Raw genomic sequence first — 16,463 nt, 5'->3', positions numbered from 1 at the left:
TTATCTTTTCATAACTATTGGTTCATTTATTGTTTATGACAATTATGCCGACCAACGTGACATAGATTTTATTTATCTAGGAGGTTGTTGAACCGGAAATTCCAACCGACCCTATTGTCGAGAGGTTAAATTTAGTTGAAGAAGAAAACAATTTGTTGAAAGAAAAAATTAGAAAAATTGAGGATGAGAAGATGATATTGGAGTTGCATGTTGCGGATGTCGTCGATGATCACAAGATCAAGATGGATGCAATGCGCTTGAAGATTAAAAAGATTAGAAAATATGCCATTCATACCGAGGCTTGGTATCATTATGCCGTTGGATCAGTTGTTACATTGGTTGCGATTATGATCGCATTTGTTTTCGCATTGAAATATTTTACATAGTTTCAGTGTATGGTTTAATTAATTTAGATGATCTGCATAGCTTTATGTTGTTAGATGAGAACTATGTATGTACTTTGGTTTTAATGTGATGATGAACTTCTATTAATTTGGTCACTTAATTATCTATTCATGATGTTCTGTAATGATTTTTGACACACTTAATTATATATAATGCACGCAGATGAACCGACAATGGATGTACGTTTCAAGACACACCTCCGAGTACATTAAGGGCGTGCATGATTTTCTCGAAGTGGTTGAGGCAAACAAGCAGAATGGTTTTATGTGTTGTCCATGCCCTATATGTGGGAATACGAAGTCTTACTCTGACCGGAAAATCCTCCACACCCACCTGCTTTACAAGGGTTTCATGCCACACTATAATGTTTGGACGAGGCACGGAGAAATAGGGGTTATGATGGAAGACGGCGAAGAAGAAGAGTACGATGACAACTATGTGCCCCCTGAATACGGTGATGCTACTGAACATTAAGAGGAACCAGACGATGTGCACGATGATGCTGCAACGGACGAAGCTGCTGAAGATCAAGAGGAACCAGACGATGTGCCTGATGATGATGATCTCCGCCGGGTCATTATCGATGCAAGGACGCAATGCGAAAGTCAAAAGGAGAAGCTGAAGTTCGATCGCATGTTAGAGGACCACAAAAAAGGGTTGTACCCCAATTGCGAAGATGGAAACACAAAGCTCGGTACCGTACTGGAATTGCTGCAGTGGAAGACAGAGAATGTTGTGCCTGACAAAGGATTTGAGAAGCTACTGAAAATATTGAAGAAGAAGCTTCCAAAGGATAACGAATTGCCTGACAGTACATACGCAGCAAAGAAGGTCGTATGCCCTCTAGGATTGGAGGTGCAGAAGATACATGCATGCCCTAATGACTGCATCCTCTACCACTGTGCGTACAAGGATCTGAACGCATGCCCGGCATGCGGTGCATTACGGTATAAGATCAGACGAGATGACCCTGGTGATGTTGACGGCGAGCCCCCCAGGAAGAGAGTTCCTGCGAAGGTGATGTGGTATGCTCCTATAATACCACGGTTGAAACGTCTATTCAGAAACGGAGAGCATGCCAAGTTGATGCGATGGCACAATGAGGACCGTAAGAAAGACGGGAAGTTGAGAGCACCCGCTGACGGGTCGCAGTGGAGAAAAATCGAGAGAAAGTACTGGGATGAGTTTGCAAGTGAGCCAAGGAACGTATGGTTTGCTTTAAGCGCGGATGGCATTAATCCTTTCGGGGAGCAGAGCAGCAATCACAACACCTGGCCCGTGACTCTATGTATGTATAACCTTCCTCCTTGGATGTGCATGACGCGGAAGTTCATTATGATGCCAGTTCTCATCGAAGGCCCTAAGCAACCCGGCAACGACATTGATGTGTACCTAAGGCCATTAGTTGAAGAAATTTTACAGCTGTGGAATGGAAACGGTGTACGTACGTGGGATGAGCACAAACAGGAGGAATTTTACCTAAAGGCGTTGCTGTTCGTGACCATCATCGATTGGCCCACTCTCAGTAACCTTTCAGGACAGACAAACAAGGGATACCACGCATGCACGCACTGTTTACTTGACACCGATAGTATATACTTGGCAAGCTGCAGGAAGAATGTGTACCTGGGCCATCGTCGATTTCTTCCGACCAACCATCAATGTCGAAAGAAAGGCAAGCATTTCAAAGGCGAGGCAGATCACCAGAAGAAGCTCGCCATGCGTACCGGTGATCACGTACTTGCTATGGTCAATGATTTACACGTAATCTTTGGAAAGGATCCTGGCGAACTAGCTGTTCCGAGTGACGCTGGGGGACACGCACCCATGTGGAAGAAGAAATCTATATTTTGGGACCTACCCTACTGGAAAGACCTAGAGGTCCGCTCTTCGATCGACGTGATGCACGTGAGGAAGAACCTTTGCATGAACCTGCTAGGCTTCTTGGGCATGTATGGGAAGACAAAAGATACAGCTGAGGCACGGGAGGACCTGCAATGTTTGCACGAAAAAGACGGCATGCCTCTAAAGCAGTATGAAGGTCCAGCCAGCTATGCTCTTACCAAAGAAGAGAAGGAAATCTTCTTTGAATGCTTGCTTAGTATGAAGGTCCCGACTGGCTTCTCGTCGAATATAAAAGGAATAATAAATATGGCAGAGAAAAAGTCTCAGAACCTAAAGTCTCATGACTGCCACGTGATTATGACGCAACTACTTCCGGTTGCATTGAGGGGGCTTCTACCGGAAAACGTCCGATTAGCCATTTTGGAGCTATGTGCATTCCTCAATGCAATCTCTCAGAAGGTGATCGATCCAGAAATCATACCAAGGCTAAGGAGTGATGTGGTGCAATGTCTTGTCAGTTTCGAGCTGGTGTTCCCACCATCCTTCTTCAATATCATGATGCACGTCCTACTTCATCTAGTTGACGAGATTGTCATTCTGGGCCCCGTATTTCTACACAATATGTACCCCTTTGAGAGGTTCATGGGAGTCCTAAAGAAATATGTCCGAAACCGCGCTAGGCTAGAAGGAAGCATCTCCATGGGCCATCAAACAGAGGATGTCATCGGGTTTTGTGTTGACTTCATTCCTGGCATTAAGAAGATATGTCTCCCTCAATTGCGGTATGATGGAAGACTGACTGGAAAAGACACGCTTGGAAGGGACTCAATAATATGCAGGGACGGATATTCTTGGTCTCAAGCACGCTACACAGTTCTACAGAACTCTATCTTGGTGACCCCGTATGTCGATGAACACAAGAACAGTCTGCGCTCCAAACATCCGGAGCAGTGCGACGACTGGATTACATGTGAACACATCAGGACTTTCAGCAGTTGGTTGGAAGCACGTCTCAGAGGTGACAACACTGTTTGTGATGAGTTGTACTTGTTGTCCAGGGGACCATCTTCGACTGTTACGATTTGGAAAGGATACGAGATAAATGGGAATACATTTTACATGATTGACCAAGATCAAAAGAGCACCAACCAAAACAGCGGTGTCCGCTTTGATGCAACAACCGAGAGGGGAAAGGACACATATTATGGTTACATAGTGGACATATGGGAACTTGACTACGGACATGATTTTAAGGTCCCTTTGTTTAAGTGCAAATGGGTCAATCTGTCAGGAGGCGGGGTACAGGTAGACCCACAGTACGGAATGACAACAGTGGATCTGAAAAATCTTGGGTACACTAACGAACCGTTCGTCCCAGCCAATGATGTGGCACAGGTTATCTATGTGAAGGACATGTCTACCAGACTGAGAAAGAGAAAAGATATGGAAGCGAATACATCATACGATGAGCCAAAGTGCCACATAGTTCTTTCAGGAAAAAGGGACATCGTGGGAGTGGAGGACAAGACAGACATGTCTGAAGATTATGAAAAGTTTCATGAAATTCCTCCCTTCAAAGTCAAGGGTGACCCCAGCATCCTGATAAACGATAAAGATTATCCATGGTTACGGCGCAATAAGCAAATGACACAAGCGAAGAAAAAGTGAAGACTTTCTCCCGCAACTATTATGATGATACCATGCCAACTTTGTAACTGACGAGTATGATACCATTGTCCGTTTTGTACATGCACATGCTATGTGGGTCAATTTATGATACCATGCCAACTTTCAACTTTTTCAGAGTTCATTTGAAATGCTTTAATGTCTTATGGTTCGGCCCTCGTAATAGTTAAATAGCAACAATAAGTATTTTGTTGTAAGTAGAAACAAAATAAAATAAATAAAGCAAGAAAGAAAACAAAAAAACAAAAAAAGTGTTTTCAAATTTGAAAACTAATGGCACTAACAGAAAGTTTATAATTTTCCTAAAACTAAAAGCAAAAAGAATTGAAAAATAAAGCAAAAAACAAAACAAAATAAATAATGCAGAAAAAAAACAAAAAAACAACAATAAGTATTTTGTTGTAAGTAGAAACAAAATAAAATAAATAAAGCAAGAAAGAAAACAAAAAAACAGAAAAAGTGTTTTCAAATTTGAAAACTAATGACACTAACAGAAAGTTTATAATTTTCCTAAAACTAAAAGCAAATAGAATTGAAAAATAAAGCAAAAAACAAAATAAAATAAATAATGCAGAAAACAAAACAAAAAAAAACAACAATAAGTATTTTGTTGTAAGTAGAAACAAAATAAAATAAATAAAGCAAGAAAGAAAACAAAAAAACAAAAAAAGTGTTTTCAAATTTGAAAACTAATGGTACTAACAGAAAGTTTATAATTTTCCTAAAACTAAAAGCAAAAAGAATTAAAAAATAATGCAAAAAACAAAAGAAAATAAATAATGTAGAAAACAAAAAAAACTGGAAAAAAAATAAAAATAGCAACAATAAGTAAAGAAAACAAAAAAACAAAAAAAAATGCCTTCTACTGGGCCCCCACGGCCTGAATACGACATGAAACCCTACTATGGGCCAGGATTCAGGCCCGCAGTACGCCCAGAAGACCCATCAGGCAAAGCAATAGTAAGTAGGTCCGAAAGCCTGCGGTGGAGAGGAGCTCGAGAGGGGTGCGGCAATGGGGCTTATAAACCACTGCGCGCCCCTCTCAACTAGCGAGGTGGGACTAAAGTTTGGCCCCGACGCGGACAGCACAGGGTCCTTTGGTCCCGGTTGGTGGCACCAACCGGGACTAAAGGGGGGGGGGCATTGGTACCGGTTCGTGGCACCAACCGGTACCAAAGGCCTCCGCTTCCCGCCCTTTGGGCTGCCGAAAAAGAGGCCTTTGGTCCCGGTTGGTGGCACCAACCGGGACTAAAGGGTGCATTAGTCGCGGTTGGTTTCACGGACCGGGACCAATGGCTTTGCTATATAAGCAACATTTAGCAGTTTCCGGCCAAATCGCCCACTTCTCCCCCGACGCCCCCTGCTCCTCCTCGTCGCCGTCGCCGCCCGACGCCCCTGCTCTACCTTGTCGTCGCCGCCGCCACCGACGCCGTCAGGCTGCTCGCTTGAGCCGTCGCCGCCGCCCCCTGTGAGCACAGCCTGCTCCCGCGCCCCTCCCGTCCCGCGCCCCTGCGCGGCCATCGCGCCGGCCGCCGCCCCTCCGCGGCCGGTGCGCGCCACCCTGTCCTGCGCGGCCGCCGTGCCGCCGCCCCTGCCCTGTGCGGCCGGCGCGCACCGCCCCTGTCCCGCGCGGTCGCCGTGCCGCTGCCCCTGCCCTGCGTGGCCGCCACCCGCCGCCCCGCCGCCCCTGCAATTTCCATAGCATTTTTTTTGCATTTTTTTGTGTATATGTGTTTGTATGTGTATATATGTGTACATGTTCATAGTATTTTTTTCATAAGTGTATTTTTTTGTTCATTGCATTTTTTCATATATATAATGTATATATGTATGTGGTAGCTATATATATGATGAATGGATGTGGCTATATATGTATGTATGAATATAATGTTCATAGCATTTTTTTGTTTATATATGTTTTTTCCTATATGTATTAATTTTTTATTTAGGTTGTTAGTAGATATCGATTTTAGGTTAGTGCATTTTAGGTTAGTGTGGAGGAGAAAGTAAATAAGGAAAAGGAAGAAAATAGGAAGAAGGAAGAAGGAAGAAGAAACCTATCAAAAAAACCTATCAAAAAAGGAAGAAGGAAGAAGAAGAAGAAAAAGAATGAGAGGAAAAAGGAAAATAAGAAGAGGAAGAAGAGGAGAAATAAATAAGAAGAGGAAAAAAGAAGAAAAAGAAGAGAAGAAGAAGAAAGGAAAAGAGGAGAGAAGAAGAAAAAATAGAAAAATTTCCTTTCTCGTCGTTGTCGTGTCGTTGTCGATATAACCCCCTCGAGATAACTTCGACATGAGGGGCGGTCGATATATATACCCCCTCTCGACCATGATAACTTATACAACGGCAGCACCCCCCCTCGGCCCTCTCGCTCGACCAAAACTCTCGAGGACACCCAAACCCTAGAGAGAAAACGTTGTTGGTCTCCTACCCCCTCCCGCCGCGCCCCTACCCGACAAATTAACTCTCTCGAGGCCACCCAAATTTACCAAGTTAAAAGAGCGTTGTTGTCGAGGCCACCCCAAACCCTTGAAGCGTTGTGTCGAGGCGACCCCAAACCCTAGAGAAGCAGCGTCGAGGCCACTAACATGATTCCTTATTGTGATTAACTAGCTAGTTCTACGTTTGCCACTAATATATATATATATATATATATATATATATATATATATATATATATATATATATATATATCCATCTATACCATGTTTGAATAATAATTGACATGTTGTAAATATTTGCAGAAACTATGGAGCACTCCTGAGACGAAGAAACAGAAGCGATGTTGGGGGACATAATCGCAAATGGAAGTGATGAAGTTGCATCATTTCTCCTCGACACCGATGGTCAGCTGGAAGGACTGGGTGAAGAAGAGGGCTATGTTCATGATGGCTTCGACCCATTAATGCCGGTACAAGAAGAGGACTATGTTCATGATGGCTCCGGTGACACAATGGAGGTACAAGAAGGAGACCGTGCTGACCGCTCCGGTGACCGAACCGAGTCCGGCCAGGTATATATATATATATATATATATATATATATATATATATATATATATATATATATATATATTAGTCAAGCTCGTGCTGACTAGTTAATTGATGCTTTCATTGTTTTGGTATATGTACACATATTAATTACTATCGTCTTTCTTCCTTATAATTTCTAGCCCTCCGGATCGAGCACAACTTCGGTAAGGAGACGAGGCCCGAAGAAAAAGTTGAGCTCAGATGAAAAGTTTGAGATAATAGAAATCGCGCCCGACGACGAACCGATTGAACCCATCCGGACAAGGAAGGCATTTTCTGCTCAGTGCGGGGTTCTTGTTAGGGACAAGATCCCGATCAGCATCCAGCAATGGAATAAGCCTAAGGAGGAAGACCCTGAGGTGTCTTATGTCAATGATATGCAGAAAGAAGATCTCTGGACTGAGCTGAAGGCAAATTTCACCCTACCGCCAGAGGAGGATCCGGAGAAGCCAGTTGAGCAATTAATCAAGTCTTGTGCTCTTAAGAAGATGGCAACCCTAATGAGGAGGTGGAGGAAAGAGCTGAACCAGTTTGTCAAAAAAAAGACACTAGAATTCGTCGGCAAATATGAGAAGATCAAAGATCACTGGCCCGCATTTGTGGCCCACAAGACATCGGAAAAGAGTAATAAGATGTCGGCGAGAAACAAGAAAAATGCTGCGAAGAAGAAGCTTCACCATCGCACGGGGTCAGGTGGCTACCTCAAAGCCCGACCTAAGTGGTCCAAGGCTGAGTATGATCTGCTTGAAAAAGGGATCGAACCAGAGACAATGTACTGGCCAGACCGTTGCCGGACTTGGTTCTTCGGGGCTGGCGGAACCTTGGACCCTGTAACAGGGAAGTGTCAGTGGATGGACGAGCAACTGGAAATACGAGTCAAGAACCTTCGACACTATATCGATGCAGCGCAGCGAGGGACATTCCTTCCAAACAGGGAGAAGGACGAGCTCACAATGGCCCTTGGGAATCCTGAGCACCCTGGACAAACACGAGGCACGCCAGGCTCCATTCCGTGGAAGGTTGGTTTTCCGGACGCAGGGGGTTACAAAACCCACGAGAGGAGGAAGAAACTTGAGCAGGACCAACTGCAGGCGCTGCACGAAAGGGTAATGGGGCTAGAGGATCGAGAAGAGGAACGAGAAGCAGCAGATCGCAGCAAACGACCTGCCAAAGCTTCCCCCGAAGCTACCCCGCCATCTCAGCGGAGAAGCAACGTGGCTTCCACCGAGCTGCTTCAGTCGGAGCATGTCTTGACGGCTCCTGCCAGCTATCCCGTGGATGGTATCACGGAGTCTCAAAGTTGCCACATTATGGCGCGATGGATGAATTTGAAGGTCAAGGTGGTTGTTGGCCAAGTTTATCCTAGTGGACCCGGCACAACTTATCACTGTCAGCCGATTCCAGAAGGATATGCTAAGGTGATGGTGGATGAAATAACGGAGGGATTTGAGGACCTCCCGCTTGAGCACCCTACCGGTGAAGGGGAGACTAGGCTGGGTTCTACTCTGAAGACTCCATGCCTATGGCGGAAGGAGCTCATCAACCTTCCGAACTGGACGCCTCCGCCTCCTCCTCCTCCTCCGGCGAGTCAGGGCACTCCGCCTCCTCCACCGCCTCCTCCTCCGGCGAGTGACGATCAGGGCACGCGTGGCGGCTCTCCGCCTCCTTCTCCGGTGCGTGGCGGCACTCCGCCTCCTTCTCCGCCTGCGCCGGCGCTCCCGAGCAGCCAGCAGCCTCCTCCTTCTCCGCCTCGCCAGCAAGGGTGGAAGAGACCCGCCGCCGCCTCGGCTGCTCCGGTGCGTCGTACTCCTTCTCCTCCGCCTCGTAAGCAAGCACGAAAGAAGACAGACGCCGCAGCCGCTCCGTCTGCTCCGGCGTCTAGCAGCACAACCAGAGGCGGGAGGCAATACAAATACGGTCCATCATCTCTCAAGCCTCTAGAGAAGTTACCGTACGAGAGGTCCGAGGAGGAAAATGATACGATTGTGCGGACCTACGTGAAGGAGTTCTTTGAAGGGGTGAAAGCAAAGAGACATCCACCTCCGGAGGAGAAGGTAGATCCGGTGAAAGCAAAGCGCACTATCGATACCCTGAGGAAACCACCAAAGTCTCCGCCGAGAACCAACTATGAGCGCATTACTGAACAGACATATCTCCAAGCCAAGCGGTCGGGAACTACTGTCAGTGATAAAAGGTTAAAAGAACGAGCAAAGGGGAAAAAATTGCCCAGCTCGGCGAACAAGCACAACAATCATGCCCCCCACTCAATGTGTCTAATGCTCCGGGGACGGTGGCCGGTTATGGCAATCTTGAAGATTACCTGCCCGACGATGCACTTCCTGATTTCATGGAGGTGGACGAACACAGATACGAGTACGGGAAGCCTCTCGTCAAAGATGAAAAATCTCTGACAACAATGATGCGAAGATTCCATAGTTGGTACATGAAAACCTGTAGAGAGTCTGAGGGGACGAACAGTTTGTATCTGAACATTAAAGAGGAGCGCGACCTCGTTTCAAATGATCTGTTGTGTGTTCCATTTGATGAGTTCTTCGCGTTCTTCAATCAAAAGGCCCTCGATAAATTAATGGTCTTTTGCTACTGCCTGTAAGTACTATTTCTATCATTAAGTCTCTATATATAGCTCGGCTCTTTCATTGCATGTATTTATAATTAATTATCCTCAATATATTATGCAGATTGAAGATCGTCGAGTGCAAAAAACAAGAAATTTATGATATTGGGTTCATTAACACAAATATCATAGATGTATTTCTGGTTGAAAAGAACGTCAAAGAGGCCGAGGACAACTTGCTACAATCGTTGATCAAAATCAAAACAAAGATACCATACTCTTTCCTTACAACGACAAGTGAGTGCTACTGTCGTGTGCATATTCAGTTTCTCTTATTACTCGAGCGAGGTTATAGTAATGTAATTGATGAGTTATGCATGCGTGCGCAGGTACCACTATATTCTTCTGGAGATTAAGCTTGAGCGTGGACTAGTAACCGTCTTAGACTCGAGACGGAAAGATCCCAAAACATATGCGGACATGACTGAAATGCTCAGCAAGTAAGTTCAATCGATCTTTATCGCACCATATCGGCAACTTTTTGTTCATTTCCTGATATCTCAAGTAATAATAATTATTTTCTTTGTCTTGCAGGGTTTGGAAACAGTTCACCGCAGAAGCTCCGGGACTGCCGAAGGAGCTGCGATATACATACTCGAAAGTAAGTACTACTGGCTAGCTAGTTGCGCGCATCTTCCGTTGATTCTATAGCTATACTTTCATCAATGCCATTTATAATGCTTCATTATCAGTTTGATTGACCTCTATTTCTTGTAAAGTGCTTGTGGCAGGAGGAAGGGAATGATTTCTGTGGATACTACGTGTGCGAGTTCATCCACACCGCGAATTTGAAAAACAAGCGGGGCTACTCTAGAAGACAATATGAAGTGCGTAAGCAATAATATTCACAATTTCATTTTATTACACCATCATTTCTGTTGAGTTTCATTCATATATATGTATTAATTAACCCCCTTCTTCAAATTAGACGTGGCAGATGTGGGATGAACTCCTAGAACTAGATCGCATGAAAGGAATTCAAGAGGAATTGGCAGGATTCTTTCTTGACCACGTCATCAGTAAAGCCGGAGAATACCATGTGGAAATTGATTTCAAATGCTAGGGGTTTGTAATTAAGAGATCTTATACATATTTTACATGTATGTAGCCAGTAGCGTCGGATACATGATACGAAAAACTTGTTGTTCGACCAATCTCTCGAAGAAGGAGAGATCGATCGATCACTTCTCTCGGTATGCATGACGAACTTCTGTACTGAATGGTTCTCTCGATCACTTATGTATATATAGTACGTAGCGTCTACCAAGCACGGACATAAGAGAGGACAGTTCTCTCTATTAATTAGCTAGCTAACACAATATATGAAACACCTAAATTAACCCCCCAAAACCCCCAACCCCCCTCCTTTCAAAAAAAAACAAAAACCCCAGCCACTGGAATGCTGACGCGTGGATGCCTTTTGGTCCCGGTTGGAGCCACCAACCGGGACCGAAGGCCCCCTGACTGGGCTCGGCGCATAGGGCCACGTGGAGGCACATTGGTCCCGGTTCGTGTTTGAACCGGGACTAATGGGTGGAGGTATTAGTAACGACCCATTAGTCCCGGTTCATGAACCGGGACTAAAGGCCCTTACGAACCGGGACTAATTGGTGTTTTTCTACTAGTGGGGGGAGGAAGAAGTGGGTCAGCGGGTTTACCTCAGGTTCGGTTTAGTTCCTCAGGTTTCGACAGCGCGTCGGCGTGGACTTCACCGACACCTTTGCCCGGTTTGACCTGATTGTCAAACCGGGCACGATTCACGCCATTCTTTAGCTGGATGTTTCTTGCGCCTGGCCCATTAACCAGCTCGACGTGTCCAATGCTTTCTTGCATGGTCATCTCGATGAGCAGGTGTTCTGTCAGCAGCCCACTGGTTTCGCCGACACCACCTATCTGGACCATGTGTGCTTGCTCTCCCGTTCTCTTTACGGGTTGAAGCAGGCACCTCGGGCTTGGTACAAGCATATTGCGGCCTTCCTTCAGCAGCATTGGTTTCGGTCCACACAGTCCGATGCAGTGGCGGAGCTAGAAGCAGATTGCGCCTGGGGCTAAGCTATGTGAGTGAAAAACTTCTTTGATTTTCTATGCTTTCTCTAAAGGAATTACAAGGGAATTTGTTACTAGGCCTGGGGCTATAGCCCCAGCTGCCCCAGGCCTGTCTCCGCCACTGGTCCGATGCCTCCCTGTTTGTTTATCATCAGGGCGCCGCTACTGCGTACCTCCTCATGTACGTCGGTGACATCATCCTGATTGCATCCCCGCCAGCGCTCCTTCAGCAGATCACCGCTTGACTCGACACCAAGTTCGCCCTCAAGGACTTGGGGGGACTCTCCACTACTTCCTCGGCATCGAGGTCGCTCTTCGTGCCACTGGCTTCTTTCTGCATCAGCAGAAGTACACCTACGAGCTACTGCAGCGAGTCGACATGCTTAATTGCAAGCCCACTTCACGCATGTTGATACGAAGGCTAAGGTGTACGCTGTCGAAGGTTCTTCGACGTCTGACACTCCCTTCTACCAATCCATCGTCGGTGCTCTTCAGTACCTCACGCTGACGCGGCCGGATCTTCAGTACGCTGTTCAGCAGGTGTGCCTTCACATGCATGCCCCCCGTGACACTCATTGGGCTCTGGTGAAATGTATTCTCTGGTACATATGTGGCACCATGGATATGGGTCTCACCCTGACGGCGTCCTCCGACACCGACCTCGTCGCCTACTCCGACACCGACTGGGCCGGGTGCCCCGACACTCGACGCTCCACCTCCGGTTACTGCGTCTACCTCGGGCCCTCTCTGATCTCGTGGTCGTCTAAACGGCAACCCGCGGTTTCACGATCGAGTGTCGAGGCCGAGTACAGGCCGTGGCCAACGCCGTCGCGGAGTGCTCTTGGCTCCGACAGCTACTTCAGGAGTTGCTATGTGAGGTTGCCAAGGCCACGATTGTCTACTGTGACAACGTCTCCACTGCCTACCTCTCTGCCAACCATGTTCATCATCGCCGGACGAAGCATATTGAGCTCGACATCCACTTCGTCCAGGAGCACGTTGCACTTGGGCGCGTTCGAGTCTTGCATGTACCCATCGATCAGCAGTTCGCCGATGTCATGACGAAGGGACTGCCTACCTCGACTTTCGAGGGCTTTCGGTCCTGTCTTTGCGTCTCCGGCGACGCTTCGATTGCGGGGGTGTTGAACATCTACATACGTGTATAGGTCTGTGTGTTGTACGTTGCACCTGTCGTGTCCCCCCCCCCCCCCCCCCCGCGTTAACTAGTTGTATCTTGGGAGGCAAGACATCCGGCGCACCCCTTGTACCTATATATGTGCCCAGTGCACGATGAATGAGAATTATCAATGCACACAATCCCTCTCTCCCAAACTTACAACAGTCACCAGATCGATATGATTTATATTTATTATCAATAGATCTCTCATTTTATTTTATGTAGAGTTGAGCATATGGAGAAGCATGTCGTTCCATGTATCGATGGCCCCCGGCAGGCACCAGTGCACGCAGTCGTTGTACAGGGTGAAGTGCTTCTCCGGCGTCCAGCCCCGGTACTTGCTGGGATGCGCGTCCGCCCGCAGTATCATCGCCTCCGTCGTGTCCATCAGCATCATCCTGACATTGCCCGTCGCCGCCGCCCTCTCCACCGCCGCCGCAAACTCCTCCCGCTGCAGCTCGCGGAAGTCGCGCTCGAAGCCCTCGACCCTCCTCCCGCCGCGCCGGGACGGCGCCGTCCGCACGCAGTTCCCGTCCTCGCTGTTCCACTGCCCGCCCTCGTACTGCGACGGGTCCACGGTGCGCAGCAGCGCCGTGCCGCGGAACCGGCCGTCGGCGCCGGACAGCGCCCCCAGCGCGGCCCGCGTGGCCATGCGCAGTGCGTACCGCGGCGTGAGGTCCGTGACGTTGGGCAGCTGGCAGTAGTGGCAGCCGACGAGCCGGCCGGCCTCGTACAGCATGGACGGGCGGTAGAACCAGCTGGACGCCGACACGACGACGTAGTCGAGCTCCGGGATGCGCGCCGCCCACACGTCCTCCGCCTCGTCGAGGTGGAGGTTCCACAGGCCCGTGTGCGCCGGCCCGTCGTCGTCGATCTGCTCGTGCCGGACCAGGTAGGGCGCCCAGAAGCTGGCCACGGTGAAGTTGTACTCGCCGTAGTGGTACACCGAGTGCTTGCTGCTCGGCCAGCTCGTCGTGGGCTCCGCGACCTGCACGTGCACCTTCAGAATGAGAGCACACGGTCCTGTCCTCCTCACCTCCTGATCATTATAGTATTAGACTCCATGGTTGAGAGCTTACTCTGGTGAGGAGGCAGATGAGGGAGTCCTTGTGGTTCCTGGCGAGGGAGTCCCCGACGAAGGCGATGGTCTTGCCCCTCATCAGGGCGAGGAAGCGGGCCGGGTCGAAGCGGGGCAGGTCGCAGCCGTCGCCGTCGGGCCGCCACCGCCAGTTGACGAAGCCGAGGTCCGGCTTGCCGAACCTCATGCAGTCGTAGTGCTCGTGGATGACCGAGCAGGTGTCGTTGGTGTAGTAGGGCGCGTCCGGGTCGGGCACCCAGTCGCCCGTGAAGATGTCACAGCCCCCGCCCTCGCCTGGTCGTGATCGTGTGTGAAGATGAGAAGAAAACGCGCGCCAGGGGTGTGGGAAGGTGGTGTGGAGCAGGTTGGAAGCCGCAAGAAGAGCAGCGAGGAGCATGAGGGACACGATGGGGACGAAGCATCTGCTGCTGCTCACATGGACCCTCATGGTCATGGTTCTACTTGTGGGGAGTTATTCAGTGGAGAGTGCATTTGAGTTTGATTGTGCGCATTAGCCAGCCATATATGATGATGATCATGCATGAGAATGGGAATGGCGAGGCAATCACTTCACTGGTGCCGGTGTGGTCAGCAGCTATCTTGATCCATCGTACGTCCTTGATAGAGGATGATTGGCTCACTGATTGTTTTCTTCTCTTCTCTATGCCAATATAAAACTGCAACAGTGGGCTGCGCACACTAATTAAAGTGGTTTCCCATCACAGCCAGCCCACAGCCCGACCAAACCTCACCAACCATAGCCTCAAGAGTTCACGACAGAAGAGTCTTTTTTGCAGAAGATACCGATCTCAGGATTGAACTACCTGCGACTGCGAGGATCCAACAGGTTCTGACTCCTGGTTCTTCTTTTTTGATTAATGACTCCTGGTTCTTCACAAATTGATAAACATTTCGAGGCCATCTTTCCCTAAAATATGGAAATTTTGAGGTCATCTATGTCTCTCCCACACGCCGCACCTGCCATTGATCAGACACTCGTTGAGCCGAGGACCACTTGGCTGAATGGAAGACCAAGATGGGCCGGCCCAGGAACACGGAGGCCACAACCTCCTTTTTTCTGTTTTTTTTTACATTTTCAGTTTCGTTTTTTGCTTTATTTTCTAATTTCGCTTATATTTTAAAATAGTCTAAATACATATATCACAAAAACACTCTATAAAAACATGTGAAAATGCTTACCAAGCATTTGAAAAATGTGAAATGTGTATAGAAAAAATGTTTATCACGTACATGAAAAATGTATAAATTTTTTGATCATGTATTTCAAAATGCTAATCAAGCGTTTGATTTTTTTTGAACAAATATTTGAGAAATGTTGACCAAGCATTTGAATTTTTTTAATGTGTACAGAAAAAATGTTGCCCATGTATTAAAATATGATAATTTTTTTATCATGGAGATAAACTTTTTAATCAAGCATTTAAAAAAAATGTTGAATAACTATTTGAAAACTGGTGATCAAGCATTTGAAAATGTTAAATATGCATAGGAAAAATGTTGACCATGTATTAAAAAAATGATGAATTTTTTTATCATGTGGATGATTTTTTAATCAACCATTTAAAAAAATGATGGATAACTGTTTGAAAAATGGTGATCAAGCATTTGAAAAATGTTAAATGTGTATATAAAAAATGTTGACCATGTATTAAAAAATGATGAAATGTGTTGACTATGTATATAAAAATGTTAATCAAAGATTTGGAAAATGTTGAATAAGTATTTGTAAAATGTTGATCAAGCATTTGAAAAATGTTAATGTGTATAGAAAAAATATTGACCATGTATGAAAAAAATGATGTTTTTATAACGTATATAAAAATGTTAATCAATGATTTGAAAAATGTTGAACAAGTATTTAAAAAATGCTAATCAAGCATTTGGAAAATGTTAAATGTGTATATAAAAAATGTTGACCATTTGTCCAAAAAATGTTAATATTGCATTTATAAAAATGTTAGGAAAACATTTTAAAAATGTATAAAAAATGTTGACCATGTGTTAAAAGACTGTTAAATTTGAAATGGAAAAATGTTAAATATATATTAGAAAATTGTTGTTGATATATACACAAAATGTAGAAATGACAAACAAAAGAAACAAAGAAAACCAAAAATCTGAAAAGGAAAAAAGAAATAAAATAAACAAAAGGCAAAGGAAGATAAAAATAAAGAAACTAATGAAAAAGGAATGAAAAATTTTTGGAGAAAACATAGAAAATAAATTAAAAACCAAAGAAAAGGAAAAAATCCGCAGAAAAACCCGTTCGACCACCTCCAAGTACGTCGCGCCCCCGCTACTTAACACTTACAGTTGGCTGTCGCGATGGCTAGCAACGATTGCTGTCTTCCTGGAGCTCCAGGGTTTGGTCCCTTGTTCTCCCCTTTTTCGTCTCTTTTTCTTAACTGTGCGTGAAATGGGCCGGCCCGACTACTGTAGCCGCTTCAGTGAGACATCCTTCGGTAATTGTCTTTATTGTAGAAGATATCTCTCAGGATTGAACTACCTGTGAGGATCCACCATGTTCGACTCCAGGTT

At 46.3% G+C, this 16,463-nt stretch overlaps 1 protein-coding gene across 1 annotated transcript; it reads right to left on the bottom strand.

Moving 5' to 3' along the window:
* Positions 1 to 13,043: 13,043 nt before the first annotated feature.
* On the bottom strand, positions 13,044 to 14,364 carry LOC123117512 (protein trichome birefringence-like 19). The gene is made up of 2 exons (XM_044538250.1): positions 13,906 to 14,364; positions 13,044 to 13,814 (listed from the first exon to the last, which is right to left on the bottom strand). Exons 1-2 carry the CDS (start codon positions 14,356 to 14,358, stop codon positions 13,044 to 13,046), a joined length of 1,224 nt encoding a protein of 407 aa, XP_044394185.1. The 5' UTR covers positions 14,359 to 14,364.
* Positions 14,365 to 16,463: the final 2,099 nt, after the last annotated feature.

The sequence above is a fragment of the Triticum aestivum genome, chromosome 5B, assembly GCF_018294505.1.
Source record: "Triticum aestivum cultivar Chinese Spring chromosome 5B, IWGSC CS RefSeq v2.1, whole genome shotgun sequence".
Taxonomy (NCBI): domain Eukaryota; kingdom Viridiplantae; phylum Streptophyta; class Magnoliopsida; order Poales; family Poaceae; genus Triticum; species Triticum aestivum.
This window is presented reverse-complemented; position numbering and strand designations above follow the sequence as displayed.